Below are 14,436 nucleotides of genomic sequence, written 5' to 3'. Positions count from 1 at the left end.
ATTAACATAATGTTGTTTAGCATAACCTCACTAGACATATTAAATGTTAAATTTAGAATTAATATCATCAAGCATGAAAATGTCGGTATCTAATCTAAAATTTGTTCATCTAAACTAGGTCATGACATCCTTCCCCACTAGGAAGAGACATCATCCCGATGTCTTATTACACAACATGCATGAAAATAATAATAGTAACTAAGTCCATCAAAGCAAATGCGGGAAAGAACGCTCAATATCCTCAACATTTTCCCATATAGCATTGTCCTTTGAATATTGGTCCCACTGGACCTTATATTACAAGATCTCTCTCTTAAACAACTGAATAGTGTGTCTATCAATAATCTGAGTGGGCTCCACTAGCACCACCCCGAGGTCTTGTACCTGGAGTGAACTCCAATCAAGAATATGAGAAACATTTGGATGGTAGGGCTTAAGAAAAGAAACATGAAAAATATTGTGAATCCGATCAAAAGCAGGTGGTAGGCCAAGTTGGTAAGCAACTAGATTAACCACTTCCAGAATGTTAAAGGGTCCAACATATCTAGGTGCCTATTTTGAGGACTTCCCAAAAGAAATGGAACTCTTTTGAGGTATCACTCTCAAGAAGACCTTATCCCCTTCTAAAAATTGTCGAAATGTCCTATTTTTATCTACATAACTCTTATGTATGTCAACTATTTCCTTAAGTCTATCTTTTATTGACACCATTTGTTCTTCCATTTCCTTAAGTAGTTCGGGACCAACTAAAACTCTATCTTTCACCCCATCTTAGCTTATAGGTGTTCTGCACTCATGCCCATAGAGAGCCTCAAATGGTGCCATGCCTATAGAGGAGTGATAGCGGTTGTTGTATGCAAACTCAGCTAACGCAAGAAAATCCCCCCACTTGTACTGTTGGTCCATACAATACATCCTCAATAAGTCCTCTACCACCTGATTTACTCTCTTGGTCTGACCATTTGTTTGAGGATGGTAGGTTGTACTAAAGTTCAAACTTTTCCCTAAGGCTGCATTCAAAGTGGTCCAAAACCGTGAATTAATTCTCACATCCCTATCTGAAATTATTGTCTTAGGTACTCCATGTAACCGCAAGATTTCCTTAACAATTTTTTGTGCCAAAGCTTATATACTAATCCATCCTTAAGGTTACCGGGTATAAAATGAGCTACTTTAGTCAATTTTTTTACTACAACTAGTATCATGTGATTCTTATGCTTGGACATAGGTAAACCTTGAATAAAATCCATATTATTACTTGACATTTATAATTTGGCACATGGTGTGAAAACAACAACCTTGCCAGATGCATATTCTCATCCTTGACTCGTTGGCATTCAAAACACTTCCGCACATGAGCAATTATATCCTTCTTAAGTCCCGACCAAAAGAATAAGGATTTTATATCCACAACTATCTTATTCACACCGGGGTGTCCAGAATAAGAAACATTATGAATTTCCTCCATGATCAAATCCTTTAACCCTACTTGGTTAGGAACATGCATCCTCCTCATGTATCTAAGGAGTCCATTTGGCTCAAAAGTGTATCCATCAAAACGATGGTCGGAAGGATCAATTTCTAGGGCTCTCTTGACTAAGTCATAATATCCATCCCCTTGGAGATTATCCAACACCCGTTGTCTCAAGGTAGTTCTCTTAGTTGCTACTACTACTAGGTGCCTTCTTCTGCTTAAGGAATCGACCACTTTGTTTTCCTTGCCCTTGATGTAATCTATCCCAAAATCATACACATAAAAATTCTAGCCACATTCTCTACCTTGTATTTAGATTAGGTTGGGTAAAGATGTACCTTAACCCATGATGGTCAGTCTTTAACTCAAATGGCTTACCAAAGAGATAGTGTCTCCACATTTGGAGAGAATGGATAATATCAACTAATTCCAAGTCATGTGGTGCATAGTTAACTTCATGTTGCTTCAATTTGTTGGACTCATAGGCTACTACTTGGTCATTCAGAATTAATACTACTCTTATTCCTTCTCTTAATGCATCGGGGATAACTATGAATGGTCCATTTGGGTCAGGTATAGTGAGTATGGGTGTTGAGATCAACCTTTGTTTTAGTAAGTTGAAAGATTGCTCACATTCCTTTTTCCAATCAAATCTCCTTCCCTTTCTTTGAAGTGCAATTATAGGAGCTGCAATCTTATAGAACCCTTCTATAAATTTTCTATAATATCTAGCTAACCCCATAAAGCTACGGACCTCAAAAAACATTTCAAGGAGCTAGCCATTTTGTGATTGGCTTGATCTTTTCTGGATCAATAGAAACTCCATCTTCAAAAATGATATGTCCTAGGTAATGGATCTTCCTTTGGAAAAAGATACACTTGAACAATTTACCATAGAGATTATGTTCCCTTAATCATTGTAGAACTAGCCATAAGTGCTTCTCATGCTCCTCCATGGATTTTGAGTAGATGAGGATATCATCTATGAAAATCAGGACAAATTCATCCAAACAATCCCTAAAGACGTTGTTCATAAGGTTCATGAAAGTTGTTGGTGCATTCGTTAATCCAAAAGGCAACACTATGAACTCATAATGTCCATAGCGAGTTTGACAGGCAGCTTTGTGAATATCTTCATCCCTTATGCATAGTTGATGATACCCTAACTTGAGGTCAATTTTTTAGAATACTATTGCACCTTTCATCTAGTCAAACAACTCATGAATTCTAGGGAGTAGGTACCTATTCTTGATGGTGACTTTGTTCAACATTCTATAATCAATGCATAAGCAGAATGTGCCATCCTTTTTTTGGACAAAGATTACCGGTGCTCCCCAAGGTGATACACTTGTTTTGATTAGAACCTTATCCATTAACTCTTGTAATTATACCTTTAACTCATATAACTCAGTGGTTTCCATTCTATAGAGTGCCTTGGATTGAGGTTCAGTCCCTGGGTGTAGTTCAATAGTAAAGTAAAATTCCCTCTTGCGAGGCAATCATGGTAATTCCTCGGGAAATACATCTCAGTGCTTTGGAATGATAGAATGTGTATCAAACCCATTTTTATCATCCTCCAACTCCTTGATGTGGACTATGTAGAATTAACAACCCTTCCTTTGGGCCCTCTTAAGTTGCATTGCAAAAATTTACCTAAGTTGTAAAGGATTATTAACTCCTCGTATCTCCACTTGGTTGCTTACATCATCAAGGCATGTTACAAGTTTGTCTTCACAATTCAACATGGCCTTATGCTCAATCAACTAATTGATTCCTCAAATGACATCATAACTTCCTAAGGGAGATACATAGAGATTTACTTCAGTTATAAAGTTGGGAAATTGTAATTCACTTCATGCCAAACATCAATCTACCCTCCACTCTGCCCGGTTTCTATATTGAACATTCCAAGGTTATGCATATAACCAGGCTTAATATTCAACTTAGATACAATCCTAGGATCCACAAAACATTCAGTAGCACCTGTGTCTATAAGAATAGAGACTTCATGACTAAAAATTTTACCATTAAATTGAATAGGTGAATCTTGAAAGTCTGCTTAACGATTGGCAACTGTGGCATGAATCTGATGTTGCAGTTGTCTCTTCTCTCTCATCTCAATTTTGCATTGATCGCATTGATTAGCATAATTATTTCCTCTACATACAAAGCATCCACCTCTAGGTCCCTGCTTAAACTCTGACTTATCCTTCCCATTGTTTTTCCAATTTTTGTACTTGTTATTATCATAGTTATTATTCCCTCTATTATTATTCCCATTGAAATTTTGTCCTTTATCCCTAATGTTGTTCTTCTTCATGCTTTTCATATGTTGAGTTCCACCCTTTTAATTGTTGTTTTGAAACTTTCTCTTCTTAAATTCTAGTTTTTTGTTCCTAGCTTCATATATTTGTTTCATTTTTTGTTCCTACATTGTGGCCTTCTCAAGTGTTGCTACCATGTTTTTAGGACTAGATGCATTTAAAATTTTGTTCCTATTTGTGGTTTTAGTCCTAATATGAACTTGCGAACCCTGAAATTCCCATTCATCTGATATTGTGGTACATAATTCAGTAGGTGACAAAACTTTTCCCAATATTGAATTATTGTCATGTCTCCTTGAGCCAATTTCTGAAATTCGTTTATCTTACTATTAAAGAAGTGTTGTGGGAGCCACCTTCTTCGAAAAAGTTGGATAAAATGTCCCATGTGAGTTCCCTAGGTTGAAAGTTGTTCTGAGCTTTTTCATTATCCCACCAAGTAGTCTCTTCTCTTGAAAGTTGGTAGGCAACCCATATAGCTCTAGTCTCATCAGATAGATTCCTAAGTTCAAAGTACTTCTCCATCTTAGTGATCCATGCTTCTGCTCCATCACCTATGGTTTTTCCATCAAATGTGGAGTAACTTTCTTGAGATCCCTTCTTAGTTCTTCTGATATTTTCCCTTTTTTGGATTCCTCTTCCACCCTAGGTTTCCTTACTTCATCTATCCTAGGTCCTTCATTAGTAGGCTAGGCATTGGAAACTTGCCCATTCCTAGAATTCCTGTTAAGAGCCCTTTGCATTTCTTGTTCCATATTGTTCATTCGGGTTTCTTGATTGTTAAGGAGCTCAAATATCTGATCCAACCTCTCACTAGGATTAGTGATACATCCACCTTTGTTCCTTGTTTGCACCATGTTGTCCTATTAGTTACCTTGAAAGTTAATAAAATTGAATCGTAGTGTAGAAGACACAAGGCCCTAGAGTTCAAACCTATGGCTCTAATACCAAAATGTAAGGAATCTCTAGTCCCAACCTTATAAAAAATTAACATAATTGATTCCTAACTAAATCTAAGTAAATTTTCACTTACATAATTAAAATGTGTTTAAACAAATGAATAACTACCATCATTGATGTGGGTGCATTCAATGAAAAATAATGATATAAAGTAAGATCCATAAGTTATGAATAAGGAATGATAAGATGGATAAATACGAATGAGTTAAAACAAAGATAACTACATGTTAATGTATATGAAAAAGTATGAAAAATGACTAAAAATGACTTTTACAAACTAACATCTAACCCGAGCATCATGTATTCAAGGAAAACTCAACAAAGAGAAATGCTTACGTAATGGTTTATGCATATAATTAATGTAAACAAAGCAAAACTTAAAGTATGCATGAAATGAAGGAAAAATAAGCATGAAGCACACATTCCACAATCGTACACAACAAGGACACGTGTTTGTGGGTGGTAGTTTTCCTTATTTTTTGTTAGTTACATACTCTTGGCGACTTCCTGTCACATTTTTTACAGTAGGCCTTATAGACCCTTTTACATAGCTTACATAACTTGATCATACATAGATTACTTAGCTTGATTATGAGACCACATTGGCCTATTACAAGAAATCATTAATACATCATACAATATTACATAAGATTTTACAATGATATACATAATTATTTGTCTCTGGATGTAGTGTCTTCCTCGCCATCAAACTCATCTCCATCTATGATCTGGAAGACAAACAAATAACCCAGACATTTTATCCGCCCAAGCAATTGAAGCTTAAGCTTCTTGGTGCTCATGACAAGCTCTCGTCCCTCACGATGAAGTATCCTAGCAAGCCGACGTCAACTTTCGGGAATGGACTTGTGCGTACATGTAGCATCTAACAACCAACCTTCTAACAACCAACCTGTTGAACTTATCTACATGTGATATGTCATAGAGAAATTTAATAAAGTATTGGCCAATTTAACCCTTTTGGGGTGGGGTAGGTGAAAACACCCTTCCCTGTTTGACCCATAATCAAGCACCTTTCCAATACATCCATTATAAACCATAAGATAAAATTACCCCTCCTAGACAATTACAATTATTATTAATGTTTTCATTGAATTATAAAAATACATTAAATTTAATCCTTTTACACAATTAATCTACTTGTAATCAAATTCCTAACTTATTCAGTCCCGATTAATTTATTCTTACAATTAATTTTCTTACTCTTTGATACAAACAATTTACTACTTATGTACTTGTCCATTATTTTCAAAAAAAAATATATACTACACACTTATTATTTTATTCTCACCTTTTCTTTAATGTGAATGCTTAACCTCTAGCTTGGGGTAAAAGTACTCTAACCATTATGCTAGGAAGGCTTGAGTTGATTCAATTACTGAGATAAATATTTATAAATTGTGACGTCTACAATATGGTGGGATGCACAATTAACTCTTATTCAATATCAAATCTGGTTCATGGCTTCCTTAGAAGTAAAGGCATTTATGAACGTGTAAGCTTGATGTTAATGGGTAGAGACTAATGTGGATGGATGAAGTCATATATCAATTTAGCATATTAATCAATCAAATTTATTGCAGTTAAAACTACCCTCTAATTTCTTCTCAGAAGAAGTAAACAAGAAGGGGTGTGATATGGCAAACACAAACAATGGAATTTTTATCAATCTGTTGATGTCCAGTCAAAAATCAATTTAAACCCAACAAATCGATTTAGACTTATTTCTGGAGAAACAGAGAGGTATTAAATTAAACAAGGGCTGCAAGAAGCGAAGTTCCTGCTAGGAGTCTCTGCTTTTGTTTGGTGCATGCATAGATTTGTGATTAGTTTATCTGTCTGCCTAGGCTGCATTATTGGGGACAAATGTATGCAATGAGTAGGGAATGGTCAGTGATAAGCAGATCAATTGATCTTCACATGTAATGTTCGAAGTCAAATAGTCATGTGTTAGATGCTCTGGTACAGAGTTAGTCTTCTATCTTAAGAGATCATTAGTAACTCTTGTTGAGGTTATGTAGAGACTATGAAGATTGACCAAAGCAACGCAAATGATTTCAACTGATATTTTTGCTTTGTAATATCAGGATCTGAATTATCTGCTTCACCACCTGTATCAATGCTTGTGCAGTTGTCATAGCCAGAAGAGTTGTTGCAGACTGTTGTGTTGCTAAAAGGAATTCCACTTAGCTTAGGATTGCCTAAGTAGGATGACTCCCCAAAAGTTAGAAACTGCCCTCCGCGGGGTACTTTTCCATCAAGCATATTGTAAGACAGATTCAAGAACTGTAAATAACTCAGCAACTGAAGTTCTAACAGAATTTCACCATGCAACCTGTTTAGCGAGAGGTCCAGAGACTCTAGCTGATCCATGCCCCCTAATGTTTTTGGAATTCGACCATTGAGATGATTCTTAGAAAGATTAAGGGTTATCAAGCCTTGAAGGGATCCCATTTTGAGAGGAATGCTCCCCGATAAATTGTTGTTTGAAAGATCAATACATTTAAGAATGAAAAGAACTTTCAGAAACTCAGCATGCCCACCTTTCCATGAAATTGCAATGTTATTTGTATATACCGTATTTATTGTAATTACAGTTTTCTCTGAAGTGTGTTGTTCCAGATGATTTGGATTACTCTGTGATGCATTGACTATTGCAAGCAAGTTTGTGAGGTTGCTTGGAATGGGTCCTGAAAGATGGTTGCTAGAAAGGTCCAGAATTTGTAGATTTGGAAGGTCAATGAGCTGGGGTGGAATAGTACCTTGAAATTTATTGGACCTCAATATCAAGACGCGCAGTTGTGATAGGTTTCCAATCTAGTGGGGGATTGTACCTTCCAAATTATTATTTCCCAAATCCAATACTTGCAGAGATTGACATTTTACCATGGATGAGGGAATAACTCCTCTCAACTGATTACCGGATAGCTTCAATGTATTAATCTCTTTCAAGTTTCCCCATTCTGCTGACATTTTACCTTCTAGATGATTTTCTGCTAGATCTAAAACTCTGAGAAAGGAGCAATTCCTGGTTAAATGAGGAGGAATCATACTGCTTAGCATATTATTTTAAAGGTCAAGGACCTGCAAATCTGAAGTGCAGATAGAAACTGGAATAGCTCCGCTGAGATTGTTGCTCGACAAGGATAAGAAATTTGTTTCTTGAATATATGCACCAATATCAGTTGGAATAGAACCATTGAACTGATTCATTGACAGGTCCAGCACTTTAACACCAGGAGGAGGAAGCAGAAGAGCACCATGTAAGTTATTATTGTGCAAATCCAGATACAAATAAGCTCTGGATGTTAGGCTAGATGGTAGTGAACCTTTTAATTGATTACAACTAAGGTTCAATTTATCAAGACTGGGTAATTTCCATATCCAGGATGGAATAGTTGTCATACTGTTAAGGGATAGGTCCAGATGTTTCAATCCATATTGGTTCACAAGAAATGATGGAATTTTATCTAAACTGCAAGAACCTAGTCCCAAAAAGCGGAGCTTCTCGAACAGTGGAATCCATGCTGAATCAATGCTCACAGTCAAGTGATTGAAAGAAAGAACCAGTAGCTCAAGTTTTGTGAGATTATCAAATAGAGAGAAGGAAATAGAGCCTCTTAAATTTATGGAGTCTAGATAAAGGGTTTTTAAGTTAACAAGATCTGAAGTTATGGACGGAAATGTGCCATTCAGTAGGTTGTAACCGAGGTCAAGATAAGAAAGGGAAGAAAGTGGTCCCAAGGAAGGTGAGATTCCTCTCTCCATAGCCAATCTCTCTAAACTTGTTCACTTGGTTTTGTTCAATAACAAGTTAATAGGGATTACCCTGCAAAACTTTCAGACAAAAAGTTCCACTTCGCATCTGCAATGTCATTCCATTCCACACCTCCCTGCTTAGCAAAGATCGTTAAATCTAACCAGGCTGCAGGGAGCTCGGAAAGGAAAGCTCCTCATATTCATCTATACAGAGAAAATTAGTGGAATTGTATTGCTCTAGGTTTTCTTCCTCTACAATTGTGATCATGTCGGATAACACATCTCTCACTGAATCTGGCCCTGAAAATCTCCTTTTGTCTGCTTTTTCACTCACAGGTACCTTGTCCCCAAGCGTCCTGGCTAGAAAACAAACCTTAGTGTTCCTCTCTCTGAATGTACTGAAATTACTGAATGGAATTCTCCCTTGCCTCACATCTTACATGTCCATACTATCAGTTTTGGCCCAGGAGTTTAACAACCAATAAACAATCTCATAATTACAATCATCCACGCATAGGAACAATGCCTTGCAAAGTATTTGACACAATGCCTAAAACTCTGTCACAATTCACACCCGCTTTTGAGAAACAGTCCTAAGCATTTGGCCTTAGGCAAAGTACTCGCGGCAAATAAAGCCAAAACATTGTCACTACCTTCATGGAGACCCTTTTTCCTGTTGATTGCAAGCTATAGCCCGCCATACGAGCTCCAAAACTACACTCCAGTGAGCTCGTCATCTGCTAATGGACGAAATTTGGGATTCACCGCCTGCAATGTATCGAGACAATGACAAATTTATAAAACCCTAAATCATGAAACAAGAGTGAGGCACAAACTTACCAAATCCATTATGTGCATATCCCATTTTGTCAAATAGTTCGTGTACCCTGTCTGTGCCTCTACATTCTATATACATATTTAACCCAGCATCTCTAACTATAACATCCAAACATACGGCAACACAACATAGGTGTTTCAATCAGTAGTAATTTGGTTCACAAAAACCCCCTGCTAAACCTATAAAAAGTAAGTCGTTCCCGTAATCACAATTGATCCGGCATTACAAAATAAGATGGAAAAGAGAATCTCATTTACCTCACCTTTACAAGCCGCCAACTATTACCAATGGATGAGTCCACAAAACACTCAAGCATTTAGTACTCTTTTTCAGTACTGCAAACACAGGAAAAAATGGCCAATTTCGGCTAATGATCAAATGTATTCTTCTCCATTTTAGACAACTCTTTCAGCTGTCTTTGTCTCTCTACAACTGCTCTTTCAATCTACTGCCAATAAAATAAAATAATAAAAAGCAGATCAAAAACTTTGGTGTTACGCAACTAGATTGTTGAGCTCAAGCCAAGATTATTTTAACCTGTCAAATAAAAATATTAGATACAAGCAAAAAAAAATTCTCATTTTCGTCCCCATTTCTTGACATGTATGCAAGAATGTAGAAATATAGACGAGGCAGCTGGACCATTTGCATGTCTGGGCTGGGAGTCCTTTTAACGCTTGGAGGAGGAAAATAAAATCAAACAAATTATGCCTTGTAAAATGAAAATGTCAGCCAGCTAATGGAGCAGTGCCTGGAGAGAAGTGTGCTCTGTCAAAGTTCCACTTTGGCGGCCCTGCACCTACTTCTGGAGTCGTGCGTTCCCTCCCGTTCAGAACTGTGCGAAGCCCTGCACACCGCAAACAACACCAATAGTTAAACGCCATAAAATTTATTAAAAATATTTTGCTTAACTAATAAGCAAGTTCACGGGTGCTGAACATTAGCAAATGTAAAAATATTTGAGAACAATGATTTTTGATTGGTTCATGAGCATAGCATTAATCACTAGTTAGTGAAAGAGGCCTCCGCTATAGTCCCTGTAGGCAGGAACTAATAAAACAAAAAGAATCAACAATCAATGGTTAAATTATTACTAACATATCTGCCATTCTTTCCTAGGAAAAAAGAAACAAGGAAGTTAGAAAAACTATCTTTCACCAGATGATCAGTGCAATTCTGAGGAGGAAATAAGAAGAGTGAAATCATCGTAGCAATAAAGAAAAATGATTTTCTCAGGGAAAGAAGACTATTAATCTCTGCAAAAAGCTATGTCAATTTTCAAACATATCAAAATCAATTACCAAACATATCAAAATCAATTACCAAGAAATTTGATTACTGAACAATTTGATTTGGTAGATTTGTCCGAATCAACAACCAAACCTATTCAATTTGGAGAAAAAACAAATGCAAACAAAAATCAATCTCTAAACATTTCGATTTGAAAAACTATCAATCAAATCGATTTGGGAAAAGAAAATCATACCAATGCAGAGTAAAAGAAAAGATCCGCAGAAACAAATAATGGCAACAACATTTACCAAAAAAAAAAAACTAAGTATTTAATGTGGAGTGGAGGGGAGGTTCTATATCTCTTAGCATTCTCTAGGTTTACTGATGAGATAGGAGACTCTTCGGTTATTTGTCCGCCTTCGACGGTCGACCTTGCATCCACCTCACACAAAAATCATCAAATCATCATGATATTTAAAAATTCATAACATAATTAAAATAATGTTGTTATTAGCATCATCAAATGTCGTCAATAACATCAACTAACATAATAATTTAATCATCACAAAATTTCATCATCAAATTAACATAATATCGTTAACATAACGTAGCTAGACACATCAAATTTTAAATTTAGAATAATATCATCAAGCATGAAAATGTCAATATCTAATCTAAAACTTGTTCATCTAAATCGGGTCGTGACATGGATTAAGGGCTTATCAATTGTCCACATTAGAGGGTGAGTTGTTGGATGATCCCATGATTTGGAAGTTTTATACTTAGATTTTTGAAAAACCCTAATTCAAGGGGAGAAAAAGAAAAAAGAAAAAAAATGAGAAAAATACAAAAAAAAATCAAATAACAATAAAAATTGCAATAAAAACAAGAAGTGAAAACCTGGAAATAGGCGCTTCTTGTGATTGTTGAGGTTAAAGTTGAACTTCAAATAAATGTCCTGAAACTTGTTAGTCCATCATAAAATATAAAAAGGAAAGTTATAGGAAACTTAACCTCAACCAATGAAGTAACATGAATTAAATGAAATAAATAAGATTATACCTTTCATGATTTACACCTCATTGTGTCCTAACTCCACTATTCTTGGTTGCAGATAATTTTCTTTTAGACAAGTACTGGTAGCTTCTAAGATATCATATGAAGAACAGACTAATAGTTAACTAATATTATGATATGCATATGCAAATGATTTAAGCTAACATGGTATTAAGCTATGAAAAGAATTCTAAAATTGCTAATTGCTTCAAACTCAAACTCACAGATGCAAGATAAAAACTCCTAGAATGACTATATGATTAACTGTTAGTTTCAAAATGGCTTAAGAGACCTCTTTTTATAGATTTTTGAGAGCATGAGCTTAGGTGGCAGAGATCAATAGTCATGATCGAATCTTGCAAATTGGATAGCCATGAGCAAGAAGTTGAAGGTTGAGAGAAAGGGGGAAGGAGAAGAGAAGTGTCACTCATCTCACCTTGACTGGGTTGAAGACTTGAGAGTGTTGATATTTTGGTATGGTTTTGTCATTGATGTCAACACCTACTAAACACTTATCAACTCTGGCACTTTGGAGAATCAACAACATTCACCGGCAAGCAAGTGACTTAAGCACAGTCACTGGTATCTTGTACACCGACATGATATAATGATCACCGACACTTGGAATAGCATGGAAAACACCTGGTTATGTCGAATACCTCATTTGGACACTTTGTCTTAGAGTTTTGGTCATTGGCATATTTCGTATTTGCATATTTGCTGAACCGGCAAATAGGTCCAGGATATACACCGGCAGGTTTATCTTTTCCAGATCAGCACGACACGCTATAGAGATGTCTTATTATTGTTGTAAATGCATCAAACTGACATGTTGAATTGGTTATTGCATTGGACATTGTTTTATTTGTAAATTAATTTTATTGTAATATCCTTTAGAGCCGACCTACTAAAATTGGTCTTAGGTTATGATATAAATGTAAGATCTTATTTGTAAGATCAGATGTGGAATGCGAAAAGAATTGTGTGAAGGTATATGTGAGATTAAGCAGAGCTATACATGCAGACCTCATTTGAAGGTTGAAGGAGGGTTTTGTGAAGACAATGAGAACTACACCGGTATTGAATCCAACATAGAAAGATGCTAATCTGAGCAGTACATTCATATTGGATTTAACCATCCAATTGTAGTCAATGTGACTCCTAATTGTGTTTGAGTAGTGAGCTCTAGGCGCTTGGCCTTTCTGCATGTGCAGACCCCATTTGTATACACATACTATCTGCAGTAGTATCATCTGATTGTGAGTAAGGTTTCCCATCGTGGTTTTTCCCCTTGCAGGGTTTCCACGTACAAATATTGGTGTTATGTGTTATGGATGACTTTGTCTTTTTGTTTCATGCATTAATCTTTACCGGTATTACAATTAAGTGATAAAACTGTCTACCGACATAAAAGACTGGTTTACCGATATTAAGCATTATATTGGTTAAGTTGTTTTTTGTTTGAATTTATTTGACAACTGATTCACACCCCCCCCCTCAGTTGTCTCAAGGACCTAACAGTGAGGATATAGGATGGTTAGAGAAGATGTAGGAATGCGTTTTGACACTACCGACTCTGGAATCGAGACTTTTGTCTTGAAACCTTGTTGTGCCTCCAAACACTAATTTTTATGCTCCAAAAACAAGGCTTTTGAGGCACAACCTCCGAAATGAGAAGTCCTCCTAAGATATAGGGATGTTGGAGAGAATATAGAAGAAGGTTAGGAAATATGTGTATGTACACAATATTTCATTTATTTTTTAAGTTGGAGATAAGTGGCTAATAAATGATTTTATTTTATTTTATTTTGTTGAATTAATTTAGCCACGTGATGAATGAGTTGGAAAAGAAGAAGTGATGTGGAGAATAAAAGGTGAGTTGGAAAAGAGATTAAATAATTAAGAAATTATTTAATTAATGAGACTATAGGATAGTAAATAGAGGAATAACTAAATATTAGATATTTAATTAATTTATTAGAAGAAAAGGATATAACGAATTAATTAATAAATGTTTCAATTACATTAATTAATAGAAGGATATGAAATGAAATAAATTAATATTTTCAAATTAACTATTTAATAGAAGAAGAATTATTAAATAAATATAAAATATTTATTTAATTGCTCATAGCCAATTTTATGTGTATACAGTGATAAACTTGTTCCTCCATCTATTAGGGTTCTATTCCTCATCCTCGTCCATAACCATTGTATATATCCATAATCCTATTCATTATGCTATCCATAATCCTTTTACATAAACCTATCCCTAACCTTCTCCATCTGAACATATCCATGATAAACACCCTATTCACATCCCTTGTACATATACCTAAAAACAATTATCCTATCTATATCTTATCCATATCCATTATATATATCCCACCAATAAAGTTCCATTATGGATTATTTACTTGTGTTCCATCCATTTCGTAATAAAAAATTTCATCCACCCATCTATAATAAATCAGTCCTTTCCTCAACTAGCAGAAAACTCAACTTGGCTATAGAATTGGATCCTTGATGTCACATTTAAGAAGATAACAATCCAGATTTTGATACTATTTCTAGACAATGGACAAAATACATAACAACGAGCTTTAAATAGAATCTTGACTTTGAACATTAACATACATCATAAAATAACTATCCACATTAAATTATCTATCAGTATGATTACATCCGTTATGGCAAGAAAACATATCTATGGAAAGAAGGTTCAATGGTTATGTCTTGATTTTTGTTATCATGTTTCCTATGCTACCCAAGGATGT

At 35.5% G+C, this 14,436-nt stretch overlaps 1 protein-coding gene and 1 long non-coding RNA gene across 2 annotated transcripts; both read right to left on the bottom strand.

The window, feature by feature from the left end:
• Positions 1-6,786: 6,786 nt before the first annotated feature.
• LOC131046383 (putative receptor like protein 25) lies at positions 6,787-7,746 on the bottom strand. The gene is made up of 2 exons (XM_057980122.1): positions 7,608-7,746; positions 6,787-7,463 (listed from the first exon to the last, which is right to left on the bottom strand). Exons 1-2 carry the CDS (start codon positions 7,744-7,746, stop codon positions 6,787-6,789), a joined length of 816 nt encoding a protein of 271 aa, XP_057836105.1.
• A 624-nt stretch (positions 7,747-8,370) lies between these two features.
• LOC131046379 (uncharacterized) lies at positions 8,371-10,418 on the bottom strand. The gene is made up of 2 exons (XR_009105988.2): positions 9,373-10,418; positions 8,371-9,300 (listed from the first exon to the last, which is right to left on the bottom strand). It is a non-coding gene; the product is annotated as an uncharacterized LOC131046379 (long non-coding RNA).
• Positions 10,419-14,436: the final 4,018 nt, after the last annotated feature.

Source organism: Cryptomeria japonica, chromosome 8 (assembly GCF_030272615.1).
Source record: "Cryptomeria japonica chromosome 8, Sugi_1.0, whole genome shotgun sequence".
Classification (NCBI taxonomy): Eukaryota; Viridiplantae; Streptophyta; class Pinopsida; order Cupressales; family Cupressaceae; genus Cryptomeria; species Cryptomeria japonica.
Note: the sequence above shows the minus strand (reverse complement) of the source record. Positions and strands in the feature narration are given on the sequence as shown.

Coding starts and splice junctions, on each gene's coding strand:
- LOC131046383 (XM_057980122.1), bottom strand. CDS start 7,746: ATGTCAGCAGAATGGGGAAACTTGAAAGAGATTAATACATTGAAGCTA. Junction 7,464..7,607: donor GGGAAATAATAATTTGGAAG/GTACAATCCCCC, acceptor ACCATCTTTCAG/GACCCATTCCAAGCAACCTC.